Genomic DNA, 14470 nt, shown 5'->3' with positions numbered 1-14470 from the left:
GCCATCCAATCTGTGACTGCAGCTGTGGGGTTTGTGTGTAGATATAAGGTGCATGCCCATTTGTGTGTGCATTATCACTTGGGTGTGTAAGCTCAGAGTCTGGTTTGAAACCTGTTGAAAACTGGGCCCTAAATGTATTTTTCTGTACTTGTTTAAAAACAAAATATCCATCCTGTGCTGGTCCTAGTGGTTACTGTTGTGCCAAACCATTCAGGAGAAGCCACTCTGACGTCTGGCTTCAGTCTCTTGCTTTCTGTACTACAGACGATGAAAATACCCTGGAAGTGTACTCCACCCTCAGGAGCGTGGCAATGCCTTCCATTGCTCGGCAGCGATCCCTCTGGCTGGTGAAGGCACAGCCTTTCCAGGTTTCCAAGGCAGTCCCATCCAGCCGGCATCAATCGACAGCTAAGACACAGGTTCTCAAAGGTGGATGGGGTTCAAACAGAGGAAAGGGCCAGAGAACCTCAGTGCTTGTAGTAGGGAAATTGACAGACCAGATTGTTGGTATAAATGACTAGCCACTACTTTGGAAGGCCATGCAAGTAAAAAGTTCAATGTTGGCTCTGCAACGCTTCTCAGAAGGAGACATGAAATCTGGGAGCTGTCATTATGTTAGTGTGAGTCTCACCCTAATTGATACCTATCCGGCCTCAGTGCTAGCCAGATTTGGTGACTGTTTTCTTCTCTCTGTATTGCACTTGGCTGTCAGGGGTGCAGATCTTACTTCCAGAGGGTCCCAGGTTTGCACTCCCAACCCCAGTGTCACCCACTAGATAGCACATGTTGATATCACTGGATGGAACCCCCACACTCTGCAATCTGTGTTGTTCTGCTGTCCACACCTCCTACCAGAGAAGCAAAACAATCATCTTCTGGTTGCCTTGGTCACTACTCACATCATTCCTTGGAGACTCAGCTTGGACAGGGTCTTCGGCAGCCAGGGCAATGCTGCTCAGTGCTATGACGATGAGGATGACCATCTCAAAGTAGCGCATGTTCACAATGTAATGAAACAGGCGTCGGATTCTGAAAGAACAAAGAAATAAAAGAAAGCAGATGGAAGCACTGGCATTGCTACTGTCCCTCAGTGTCTGCACCACAGTGTTGGTGGCTTGGGGGGCGGGTGGGGAGCATGTTGCTTATCAAGAATATCAGCTTTGGGAATTTTATTATGGTTATAGCAGGAACTGGGAGTCATGACAACTGGGCTTTATTCTTTGATCTGCCACCAACTTGCTGCGGGACATTGGGCAAGTCACTTCTCTTCACCTCACTAATCCATCTGTGAGATGGTGATAGTGGTATTAGATATCCCAGGACCATCAAGAACTTTAACTTATCTGGGCACAATTTTGCAGACCTTACTAAGGGCTAATCTTGATGGGACGCTAGTGTGCCGCTACCCGGGGCATGAAACTGCAGCACGCTACCTTGACGTGCAGCAACTACAGTGCACTAAAAGTTCTGTAGCACGCTTTGCCGTCCTCCTACTTCCAACAGCAGTACGAGAGAGTGCACTATGGGACTTTCAATGAGCCGTAGCAGTGTCCATATGGGACACCCCAGCTTGCCATGCACTAACATCCCCTGTATGCATAAGGCTTGACTTGATCCTGTTCAGTTTAGTGGCAAAACTCCCAAAGACTTGAATGATGCAGGGTCAGTACCATAGTACTGTAGGATCAGTACCATAGTACTGTAGCACTTACTCATGCAAGAAATTCCTTTGAATGAAGAATCAGACCTTCAATGTTTGCTATGTGCTTTGAGATCCTCAGATAAACAGTGTTTTATAACTGCAATGTAATGTTTTTATTCTCTCTCTCTCCAGGCATCTCTACCACGCTCTTTAATACAATATTTGAGAGCTGGACAACTAGTTCATAGCCAGTAATTTATTTGATAAATTTAACCTCTTTTTATTGTGACTCATCTACAAGAAAATTGTGAAACTCTGGTATTTCTATATCATTCAAAACTATTCACAAATTCTTTCAGCAAATAACTCTTGATTGGCACTCAGTTGCAAATGTTTAATTGCAAATATGCAAAATAATAAATGTGCATGGTGTTGGTTAGTTAATAATAAACTTGGTATTGTTTCTATTCCCAGATTGGATGATGTATGTAACTAACCAACAGCCCTAAATTATGATAGGAGCATATATTTAGCAAATATTTGAGCAGTGGATTTTAAAATTCCCTTTTTGCAAGTATTTACTTTAGTAATTCCTGTTGCTAGATTAGTAATGGAGAGTGAATGTAAAAGGGGCACAAAACAACTGAAGCGAACTTGTTATGAAAAAATACTGAAATAACAGTCATAGAAATGTTTCACAGAGTTCCCCAAGCTCTAGTTATGCATCTTACAATAAGCAGAACTATCCTGATGTTCAAGGACTCTAAAGAAGTGAAATTACCCACAACATTTGTAACTTTAACTTACATGTTGAATTTGGATTAATCAAAGAAATAACAAGTAATTATTTTCGGTTATTTGTCATTCATAACAAGTACTGAGATGCAGAAATATTTGTAAACTATGACTGGCATGTTATAAATAATTTTCTATGTGCTTTTTTTAAACATTGGTACTTTAAAAACCATCTATTTAAATTATATTTTTCAAAAATGCTTTGTGCTCTTGGCAATTCAACAGAGCTTGGGAAGATAATCATCTAGAAATAGATACTGTGAAAAAATATCCCACCCTTCAAAAATAGAAAGGAACTGCTTTATGAAATAGAGTCAGAGGTGTGAACCTACACCCAACCTTCACCTGTGTAGACCCAGAAAAAAACTTGTGTTTTCTTCCTCTTCCTTCTCGAGACCTTTGGGTGCTTCTGACCATTTTAGTGTGACATTTCATTTCAATCTGTTTGTAGCCCTTCTTACATTGAAAGTAACTTTCTGAATGTAAAGGGGCTCAGTAACCCGATGAAATCATCCAATTGACACACACCCAGAGCTAGATTCTGGCCTTTTCAGCTGGGATGTGCGGTACGGGGTACTAAGGAACAACACGGCAGCGGGAGAGCTCGGGAGGAATTCTGGCTGAGTCTCCAGGGGAGCATATGTTCCACAGAGAGCTGCATTACTCTTGCACATCACTCTGTGTCTGGCCGATCTTGTCCTTGCTCCTCCCTGTAGCCCCAGCCACAACATTTGCAGGGATCAGTGTATGTGCTCCACAATGGGACTGTATTTAGCCTCTTCATGGGAAGCATCTTGTGGCCTCCTCATCTCACTTACCTTCACAGTGCTGGGCCCCGTATGGCCCTGTATGTTAATGCCTACTTTGTCCATATATGGTCCCATGCAGGGCCGGCTCCAGGCACCAGCCTGGCAAGCAGGTGCTTGGGGCGGCCGCTCCGGAGAGGGGCGGCACGTCCAGCTGTTCAGCGGCAATTCGGCGGACGGTCCCTCACGCCTGCTCGGAGCGAAGGACCTCCCGCCGGATTGCAGCCGCAGATCGCGATCGCGGCTTTTTTTTTTTTTGGCTGCTTGGGGCGGCCAAAACCCTGGAGCCGGCCCTGGTCCCATGAACTATGTATTACACCGTTGGTTGGTTTTTTTCTTGGGGGGGTGGGGTCAGGAGAGGGGGGATTAATAGAGCACAGAGGATACTGGAATATGGGGCTCAAAGCTTTCTGCAAGATGGGGTAACAGAAGAAAAAGGGGGCGTCTTTTGGGAGTTACCTGAAAAAAGGTTGAGAACACCTGTCCTGCTCTAACTGGTCTGTACCAGGCTACAGGCAGCCCATTCTCAGCCCAGGACTTTGTATTCTTTTTGCTATTGCAGCTTAGTAACTTTATCAGGTGTTTCACAACCTAAGACTCAGTCCAGGCAGTCAACCCACAGCTGAGGCAAAGCAGAACAGGCAGCCAAATATCCGAGGCAGAGTAATGTTTCAAATCAAGCCAGCCAGGATCCAAGCCCCGTCATTCCAACATTTCTTTGTTCCCAGAAAGTTCATCATTCTTTTGTACCATGCTGTGTGCACATCTGATCAAACTCTTCCCTCACACTGACTGTGTATTATCCCATTCATCAACGGATGTTTTGTTGTATTTGAAGCTACTGGTTAGAACTAGTACAATGTGTTCACAGCATTCTGAGAAACTGAAATCTCCACAGACTTTTCCATCAGCCACCCCAACCCTTCACGAAGCCTTCATGACAGCGGAAGGAACAAACCACAGAAAATGTAGAAGGGGAAATCAGATATTTCTTTCAAAGTAGAGAAGCCCATGCTGACAATGGGAAGTGGACTGAGCCCTCAATTCGTTTCCTATAGGCTACTGAACAGCGGTCAGATTGCTAACGGTCTGGGCTCCTTTGTAGCTACAGTTTGTATTGAAAGATACCCTCCATATCTATTTCCAATGTATTCCAACTACACACACACTCACAGTCACGTCATCTTGGTGAATGTGATTATAGCCCAGAGCTGTGAACAGCAGATCTAATCAGGGTTTAATCCAGAGAGAAATGATCACAAATAGTGCAAGCAATCCTCGGAGGTGGCAAAGATTCCAAACCTCTGCTCCAGACCCAAGTTACTGCTTGAAATGACTCACAGCCCGTTATGCTAGAACTCCTACGGCTCATGATGATGTACCTGTCTAGTCCTGCGGCACTTGGGAATGACACGGTTCTCTACGTGCAGAGTCAAAGTGAAAAGCTACCCATGAGACACAGATGCTGCAAGCAACAGAAGTGCTATAACCCCAACAGACCCTATATGTTATACTCAGCCTCAGCTCATGAAGAAATACTTGCAATGTCCCAGAAATTCAGCTTCTATGGTGATGTGGGGCTACAGGGCTGGCAAGAGGACCACATCCTCCAAGGGAAGGTGTTTGTGGAGCCAGGCTGCATTCGCTGGTCTCAAAAACACTTTCCCTCAGCCCTTTGCTCCTCATAACGCCTCTTCGTCTACTGACATTCCATCCTCCAAAACAGATCTCTGACAAAGGTATGTGCTCTTGGTCAGACTGGAAATTCAGAGGAGCAATCCACAATAGCGAGCTCACAGTCTCCACCGATGGATCACTGAACAAATATTCATTAACTTGACCATCAGAAGCTCAGACTTCTTCCGGGATTTGCCCCCCTCTTTTCCATTGGTAATTTATTACCTCAGGAAAGCTCAACTCAAATTGTGCATCTGGTTCGTAGGCCAGTCAAGCTACGTACTTATTTTCCACTGGATTTGACTAAACATAGATCAAGTAAATGTACATTATTTTTTCTCCACATATTCACACACACATGCACAAGACAGAAAATGCACCATGCTGGTAGAAGACTTACGGGTTTGTAGGGCTTAAGATAAACATGGAGCTATAAGGCAGGATTGGCTTAGGCCCATTTTTTGTCAAGTCATCAATCTCCATATCTTTCTTCTCTTCCGTTTTACTTTCAAATTCAACGTTGTTCACTACAAAGTGAATTGAAGGAAACAGGCATCAAACAGGTCAAAAACGTAAACACATCCCATTCATAAATGTTCTTCAACTGCTGGATATATAGACAAGGCAGCTTGTATACAGAAAAGCAGCTTTCAAACATGCTGATTAAGTATAACGAACCTACTAACTGTCTGTTGTTAGCATGGCTATTTATTACAGTATAATATACAGTACAAATAAATTATTCCTTAACTGCTTCACTGATGAGCAATATTTCAGAAATGACTGGGAAAGGCCCCAATGCGGGCCAATCTTAAGGTTGTTTTTTTTTTAAAGGGTCTGTCAAGACGGGCATTGAAATTTGATCCCAAACAACCAGATAGCTCTGGAATCCCGTAGGTAAGGATAGAGAATCAGCTAATGAGCCTAACTGCCAGCATGCTTCTGAAGCTTTTGATGCATGGGATCTGAACCAGCAGCGGGGATGGATCTGGAAGGCTCAGATAAGCAAGCTGTAGCTTTGCTTTGATAATTCTGGGATTGAGAAAAGCCTGAACTTCTCTGTGTTAGCAGTTACTGAAGTCAGATGCCCAAACCATGAACCAGAGACCCTGTTTATGCTGCATGTTCCTTTCTTAGCCAAATAGCTGCTGCATACACTGGCCAATCAGTTCATAAGTCCAAAAAGACATTCTCTTGTGGTGCTTTAGCTGAGATTTTTGTGGTTTACCCACCGAACCTATACTTTTTATTCCCCCCTCCAACAAACCAATATTTCAGCATGAACAAATGACAGATCTCCTAAATCCTTTTCCAAAACATGCGGAGTAAATTCCTTACTAATTCTCAGATCAGATATATGTCAACATCACAAGGGAAGAAAGAACTAGGGGAGACTGTGACTGAAAGAGATGTCAGTATCAGAATGTAGCAGAATTACTAAACATCTCATATGGTCAAGAGAGTAAAGAGGAAGAGTACAAACAGGGGCCCAAGAGGCACAGTCCAGACTGCTTTAAGCCTAATTACATTTCCTGTATTCCAGGCCCAGCTACCAGCACAATTTACTGCAGCTCCAGGGGCTACTCTAAGTTAGGACGACTTGCTCAGAAGAGCTCTCCAGTCATGCTCCCAAAACATCCCCTTCTTCCCCTGCTCCCTCCCGCCAAGCCAGGGAATGGGGAGGGCTGCTCATAAAGTTCTGTGCCACTGGTATTTTCTAGGAGATCGTTCCACACCCCTTTACACAGATGCAGCAGGGAAGAGACTTGGGGCCTGATGATACAAATCAGACAATACAAAGAAAAAGCTGTATTTAGAGTAAAAATGGAAGCAGCCTTCTCATCTTCTTCAGAAAGGGGCCTTTTACTGGTCGTATCCAGGATATAAGCTCAAAAAGGACAAATAACGACCCACCAATTTCTCATTCATCTGAGTCATAATGAAAGAGCTTAGACATGGCATGCCAGCCCTCGTTAATTAGAGCACACTTCGAGTGACAAGCTTTAATCAAACTCTGCTCGCTGTCCCTTCCCTAGCACTCACTTTGGATAAAGGAAAAGCTTTTGGCGTGCCCGGCTGACCATCGCTCTGGGGTGACAGGCTGTTTGGTTTCAATAGTCTTGATAGTGATGTATTGGCTGATGTGCTACATGGGGCTTGTCCTAGTCACTTTGAGGGGAGAGCCAGTCTACTGGTATTAATAACACACTGTAGTGCTCAGATGTTCTCAAAGTGCTTCACAAACATTTCCTGAATTAAAGGCTCACAACCATCTCCCTCTCTTTCATTTGGGGACACTGAGGCAGTAGGGTTTAAAGGGCTTGATTTCCACAAGTGCTGAGCACCCACTGACTTCAGCTAGAGTTGTGGGGGCTCATCTCTTCTGAAGAACCAGGCCCCAAGGGATTTGCCCAAGAGCAACACACCAAGTCAGTGTCAGGGCTTGTCTACACAGCGTGGCAATGCGCACCAGAGGGGTGGGATTTCAAAAGAGCGCCGCACCCAACGTGCAGAGCTGTTTTTGAAAATCTGGCCCATGGTCCACAACTTCCATTGAGACCGACAGGTTGTCCAAGGCACTCACTTGGTATGACAGTGGTCTCCCCTGGAGGCGCGGTGATGGTGACGGGGATGTTCACAGTGGTGGTTTTGTCCAGTGGTGGCTGAGTCATCCGTGTCACATTCTTCTCGTTGTCAGCATCTTCTGGCTGCTCAGGCACTTTCTGCAGGTAGGTGCTGGGCAGGGTATGAACTGGGACGACGCTCACGCTACCCCCAGCCTCTATCTCACACTGAGTTTCCCTGAGATAGAACAGCAGAGATTATAAACCTCTTTAAGACCAAAGCAGGGAGAAAACCCATGCCCTGCAGCCAGACCACCACAGGATATGCCTGTCAGATCTTCTCAGCTAAGCCAGGTCAGTCTCTACATGGAAGATCTCTGGGGAAAACTCATACGTCAGTGATTCAGTAAAGCTACGTCCACATTGCAGCCTAGAGGTGTGATTCCCCTGTTCACGTACACATACTCAAGCGAACACAGGTATCAATAGCAGTATAGCTGCAGCAGCATGGGTACTGAGCTGTGCCGAATACAAACCCACCTAAAACGAGTGGGTACGTACTCATACTAGCACCGGCTCAATGAGAGCTGCTGCAGGGAATCACACACCGAGCTCCGAGTGCAGACGGAGCCGTAGTGACTCTTTCTCCTCTGAGTCCGACTGAACCAGCATCCAAGCATGAGGTTGTTATGATGATGTATTATTGTATTACCTCGGCGCCTGCTAGTCAGAGACATGGACCAGGGCCCCATTGTGCTAGCTGCTGTACAAATGATGTTCGGAGGCTTTGGGTGTCTGGCGGTGCCGTTTGTGTTAATGAGACATAAAACTGAAGTCCCAGCTATGCGCAGTAAGGATCCAACCGGGCACTTTTGCAACAGTAAGGAAATTAGCCTCTCTGTATTGGCCGGATTGCGAATGAGGACATTCCATTCCATCTCCCTGCAGTTTCATTTCAATCTGGTGCTCTTCACTTCCTGACCTAAGCTGTTGTGGAAAGTTGCACTTTGCTGTTAACTAGCTGCTGAATTCCACTTTAGAAGTGGCTACACGTCAGCAATGAGCAAAGCGTGTATGGCTGATCTATAACATTTGTAAAGTGCTTTGGGATCCAGTTGGAAGGTGCACTATATAGAGATCATCATGTCAATTCCACTCTGTTACCAGGACTTCACAGGTGAACTATGCCCACTCCAATGATTCCCAACTTAATTTGTTTCCATTTAGATTAGCAGCGCAATAAAGGCAATTTTGTACTCTGTCCTCATTTCTTTATTAAATATTCTAAATGATTCATGGTGATTAAGTTTTCTATTAATTCTAATAAGAATGAAACATAACAGAATAGAATGGTTTGTGTACTCTCCTGCAGCCCTTAGATAACAGCAATGCACTGAATGCGGTTGCCATTATGTGCACACGTATCGTCTTGGACATAATGGACTCATCCTTTTCCCCGCTGAGGACTATGGGAGGTTTATAATGGACTTCAGTGGAAGTAAGACTGGGCTGTCGAAGCTATTTTTAATGAGAGAAAATTAGCCAGGGCACTTAAGTTTTCCAGCACTTTAACTGCTGGCTGAATAATGACCAGAAAGGGACTGGGGTTTAATGTGTCACTTCTAACACAGCAGCCCTGCCTTAGTAAGGCGCTGCGAAAGCAGCAGCAAATAGGAGCCCAGTTGCTAGTGCGAGACGTGAACGTACAACCTTCTAGCCCATACATGGAGTGCATCCCACGGAGTCACGCGGATTGATTAGTTAAGTGCTGTAAATGGCTCTCGGGTGTATTCTCAGATTTCAGGCACTGTTCAAAAATCTTTAACCTGTCACAGAAATTGAGCCTCAAGGGGACTCTGGGCACCCAAAATCTATATTTGCCTCATGATACGGTTACAATCAAATACATACACTCGGGGCAAGAAGTGACTTCAAGCCTTAGCCAGTCTATGGAGTTTCCACCTTTTCCCCATAAGTGTCGCCTTACGTTGTTAAGTAGTACAACAAAAGAGACATTTTGGCTCAGGATGGTTCCTGGATTACTCCCAAATGAATCAAACACAGGAAGAAAGAATAGCCTAAAGAGATCATTAACAGTGAAACTGTAGCTACCGCATCTGTGCAGAAATCAATCCCTGCAGAGATTTCGACTGCACAAGCTCACCAAGATTGGGCTCCAAGAGCTCTAAAGGGCTGGAGCATGTTTATGTGAGATGCTGTAATAGCTTGAGAGAGGTGTGAGTGGCCAGTTGATCGATTACATATGTTCTTAAAAGCCCCGAAGTGCTTATTAGTGGAATCCCCATTTTAAGGTGCCTGTGAACACCTACTGAGGAATCAGCGTGTGATGGAATCAGGGTAGTAAGTGGCTATTGTGCTTAGCCTAAGACACTCTGAGACATATTCAGCTTCAAATTAAATTCATTTACAAACTACAACAGAAATTCACATGCACAAAACTGTCAAGGATCTGACAACAGCGTAAATACCCTGGCACATGAAGGCTGTCTGGATACTGCAGACACAGAAGGCAAGATTTTGATCATCCATACACTGGTATACATCTGAAGTTTTCACAGAAAGGACTTCATGGGGATTACTCTGGATTTGTAGCACACTGAAACTGAGACCAGGGGGCCAGATTCTCCTACTCTCATCTGCAGCTGTGCAGTGGGAGGGGAGGAAACAGTCTTTCAGAAGGGCCAGACAAAATTTCAGTCCCTCTCTGCTACCCTGGGGGTGCACGGTGACCAAGAAAAGATTGGGAAATAGACCCCTCCACTATGTACAGTCCCCAATGCACACTGGGGAACTCCAGGAGACACCCCCACCTTACTACAGGCACAAAATAGCTCAGAATATGGCCCACTGAATATGCACGCCCTCCTGTGCTGTGGCTGGCTGCCTGGAAACCAAGCAGCGTTCTATGGGTTAAGTGTAACAACGTTCCATCCTGCAAGGGACATGTTCCATTTTCATCATTCCCTAAAAAGGGATTTCTCCCCACTGCTCCCCACTCACCATTGAAGAGCAATCATTTTGCAATGCCATAATGAAGCATCTCACCTTCTGATGTCAAAGTGCTCTACAAGCATTCACTAACGTAACCTCCTAACTCCCGCTGCGGTAGGTCAGTGTTACAATACTCATTGTACAGATGAGAAAATAAACGATCCCTCCTATTCTCAGCCGATTGTGGCACACGATAGTTTAGCCTTCTGAGGGCTGCAATGCTTTGGTCTACTGTTGGTTGCTGGATTTAGTGTGTGGGTTCTGGGTGGCCTGTGGCGGGCAGGAGGTCAGACTAGATCAGAGGTTCTCAAACTGGGGGGCGGGCTCCCCTGGGGGGTGCGGAATGTGTTCTGGAGGGGTGTGAGAAGCTTTAGGAAAAAAATGTACTCTGCACGTTTTACTCACAGCAATGACTAACGAGCAAAGCGGATTCCTCCAGACATAGCGGGTCCTCAGGTGGCGCTGTGCATTTGACTCTAGAGGCGCTGTGCATTTCGATGGATTTCTGTGACGCTTGCCCAGCATTCTACAAAGCTGTTGCCATCTGTACGTTAATCCGTTTGCTACGAGGCGGTGCGCACGCATGCACCACACTCACAGGTTTGCTTTTGCTCTTATTACACTGGATCGTTGGCTCTGTTCAAATCAAGGCCTTACTGTTCTTAATATTTAGGGAGAGTCACATGTTGATTTGTTTTTACTGGTATATGTACTTGTATGGCGGGGAGCGGGGCACAAACGACTACAGACACAAAGAAGGGGGACGCAATCAAATACGTTTGAGAACCACGGGACTAGATGATCTGGTGGTCCCGTCTGGCCTTAAACTCCACGATTCTGTGAAAGTACGGGACGTGCAATTATGCACTAAGCCTCTTGGGGGCGTAGCACACAGATACACAGCCCGCAGGGTAGGAGGCTATCATGGCCAGACCAGATGTCTTTTTAAAAAATAGGCTCCCGCTCAACCACAAGTCACGCACTTCACTGCAGGAATTACTGGGTGAAATTCGATGGCCTGTGATATGCAGGAGGCCTAGCTGGCTAGTTCCTTCTGGCCTTAAAACCTACAACTCTATTTGCACCCTTCTGATCCTCGGCTGTTTGGGGAGTCTGGGTGACCCCAACAGGACGTAGGCAGCCCTAGGGGTTACCAATTTAAGCAAAGGAGAAACAGAACACTTTTATTCCAAAATCAGACCGCCCACACACAGACTTGCACCAATATAACATCAAGTATGAATTAAAAACCATTTTGTTATTGTGATGCCAGTTAGTGCACAGAGCAGCCCTGGGACAGAATGGGTTACCAGGCTTAAGGCCTAATTCTCCACCACCTTGCAACAGCTGCAGCCTTTTACAACTCTGCAAAGTGCATGCCAATCAGAACAGCTTTGTTGAACACTTTGCACAGGTGTAAAAGACTGCGTAAGGCACAGAAGAATCAGACCCTCCCAGAGAACTTTGCACTGCAATCAGGAGGTGTATGTCTACCCACCTCCTAACTGCAGTGTAGACACACCCTGGGTCTGAGGAGCAAAGAGGCACTGATGTCATAAACCTTAACATGGCAAACATACGGGCTGGTTCCCTTCTCACGGACACAGACGCAAGTCATGAGTAACTCCACTGAATTCAATGGCGCTACAGCCCATTGGCGTGCCACTGAACCGAGAGCAGAAACAGGCCCACAGCGTTTGCATGCATGTAATATCACTTGTAAACAGATTCACCTCCAATGATGCCAATTAGCTCTACAACCTTTAAAATACAGCCTAGCTGTGCCCAGAGTGGAGGGGAGCTTATGGCAATGCAGCGACAGTTGCGTTGTGTAGATGTTAGCAAACATATCTCCATTGAGAAGGGCAAAACCCTAGTACCGAGACACTTTTTACATGCTCCGAAGCTGCGGTGCCATTTGGGGCTTATTTTGCCCCATGCAGACCATGTGACATTTTAGAATGATGTATTCAACCCTAAATATTAATACAAGGGCAGCCAAGGCAACTAGACACCCCAACAGGCCCCCAGACTACGCCTTACAACACTGTCATTACAATGCTGTAGGCCATCAGAGAGACAGAGTGGATGTATACACATTACTAAGGAACAGCTTGGCATTTTCACAGGCTGGGTCCGTGAGATGCACAGGGCATGGACACCTGTGCTGGTTTCTGACAATGACTTTCACTCAACAGTCAGCTTTCTGCTCCACCCCAGACATTTCACCATGAGGAAAGGTGGGAAATCAGTTGGGAAGAGGTGACAAAATTGCTTAGATTGCAAGGCCTTTGGGGCAGGGGCCATCTTTTTGTCCGTGTTTGTACAGCACCTAGCACCTGGGGGTCCTGCTCCATGACTAGGGCGCCTACATGCTGCAGTCACACAAATGATAAATAAGAACAGTAACAATACTCTGCTAAGTAAATACTACAGTATGATACAATCGTAGACCAACACACTGTTAAAAGCAACGGGGCTCAATTCATTCTGCTGGCGCAACCATGAACACGTGTGCCATGCTGGGAAGCATGCCAGGAGCAGGGGCCCAATCGGGCAACTCTTCATCAACCCTCACTCTGCCAGAGGCCCTAGACAGGGAAAGGCTTAGGCCAGGCCAAAGACATCCTAGCTCAACACCACTTCAAGGCAGCATTGACCAGAGGAGCTCTGACCAAATTGTAAAGTTGTCCTTTAGGGGGAACAGCCCCTCTTGGCATGGGGAGGGGTGGCTCTGTCCTCTTGCCCCTGTGGGGGTTCGGAGCCCACAGTGCTATTGAGAATGACTGGCGAATACTGCTGTGAGTCCCCCACTGCTGACATACTGAGAAGATCTGTGTGTGCAGCGCTGACTTACCTGGGCTGATGGTTCTTAAGATCTTTCTCCCCAGCCTCTCCTTCCTTCTCCCCATTCTCCTTCTCCACCGACTCATACGTCGACAGAGCTCTGTGCCGGATCTTGTATCGTCTGTGGGGCTCTTCCCCATTCTCTCCTTTCAAGCCGGGATCGCCTTCCCGGTTCCCTGACCTCGACCCTCCTCGGTGACGTGAACGCCGCTCGCTTCTGGCACCGTTGGCTGTCCCATTGCCTTCCTTTGCTTGCCTCTCCGCTGAGTGTCGGTGAGGCCGGTGCCGCCGGTACTCCTTCTCAGCCCCTTCTTCCACGGAGCCTCGACGATGATGCCTTTTACCCCCTTCCTGGCTTCTGTTGCGCTCACTTTTTCCTTCCTTGCTGCCCCCCTCTGCCTCTTTGCTGCGGCTCCTGTGCTGCCTGTGCCGTTCCTCCTTATTGTTCGTGCCAGACTCCCCGTTCTCATCCTTGGCCACGTCGCTCTTCTCCTGCTCTCCCATCTTGTCTTTATCCCGATGCCGGTGGTGCTTCCGTGGCACTTCTGCATTGTCGGCAGAGGTGGCCTTGGCCTGATCAGTCTCCTGAACGTCCACCGGGCTTAGCTTACCGACGTTGTTCCGCCCTTCGGTCCTCGGCTCTACCACCAGAGGCCGATCCAAATGGGTCTTCATGTCTGGCCGGATGTGGAGGGTGGTAGCATAGCGCACCCGCTCCTCCGGATCGAGCTCATTGTACAGCGCCTCGCAGCTGGCCCGGAAATTGTGCATCCGGATCTGGCTGGTCCTCTGTTCCCAAACGGACTTGGATTTGGAGGAGTTCTGCTGTTTGCTGCAGAACAGAGGAGAAAAATAATAAGGAGATAGTCAGCATCAGGTCTGGCTCCACTTCTCCAAAAGAAATTTTAAACGAAAATGTAAATTTCTAGCCGAGACAGGGAATTGTAGGGTTGAGCCAAAGAAAACATAGGGATGAAGATAGAATGACTAGCGGAAAACACATGAGCAGATAAAGCTAGTGGGGTCACCAGAGTGCTAGTGACATCCCCACACACAACTGGTACTATAAGAAAGGGCTATTTTGAGTTCTAAAACATGGCCATCCCATGGTCTAGGGGCGTGTACAA

At 46.6% G+C, this 14470-nt stretch overlaps 1 protein-coding gene across 1 annotated transcript in view; it reads right to left on the bottom strand.

Moving 5' to 3' along the window:
- The window catches only part of CACNA1B (calcium voltage-gated channel subunit alpha1 B), a 490111-nt gene that overhangs the window by 106314 nt on the left and 369327 nt on the right, over positions 1 to 14470 (bottom strand). The window contains exons 20-23 of the mRNA XM_024206825.3: positions 13354 to 14175; positions 7505 to 7722; positions 5321 to 5447; positions 900 to 1029 (exon numbers count right to left, since the gene is read on the bottom strand). Of these exons, the coding sequence (XP_024062593.2) occupies positions 900 to 1029; positions 5321 to 5447; positions 7505 to 7722; positions 13354 to 14175 (1297 nt within the window). The remainder of the gene's footprint in view (positions 1 to 899; positions 1030 to 5320; positions 5448 to 7504; positions 7723 to 13353; positions 14176 to 14470) is intronic.

The sequence above is a fragment of the Terrapene carolina genome, unplaced genomic scaffold (assembly GCF_002925995.2).
Source record: "Terrapene carolina triunguis isolate 2854851 unplaced genomic scaffold, T_m_triunguis-2.0 Scaffold238, whole genome shotgun sequence".
NCBI classification, from domain to species: domain Eukaryota; kingdom Metazoa; phylum Chordata; order Testudines; family Emydidae; genus Terrapene; species Terrapene triunguis.
This window is presented reverse-complemented; position numbering and strand designations above follow the sequence as displayed.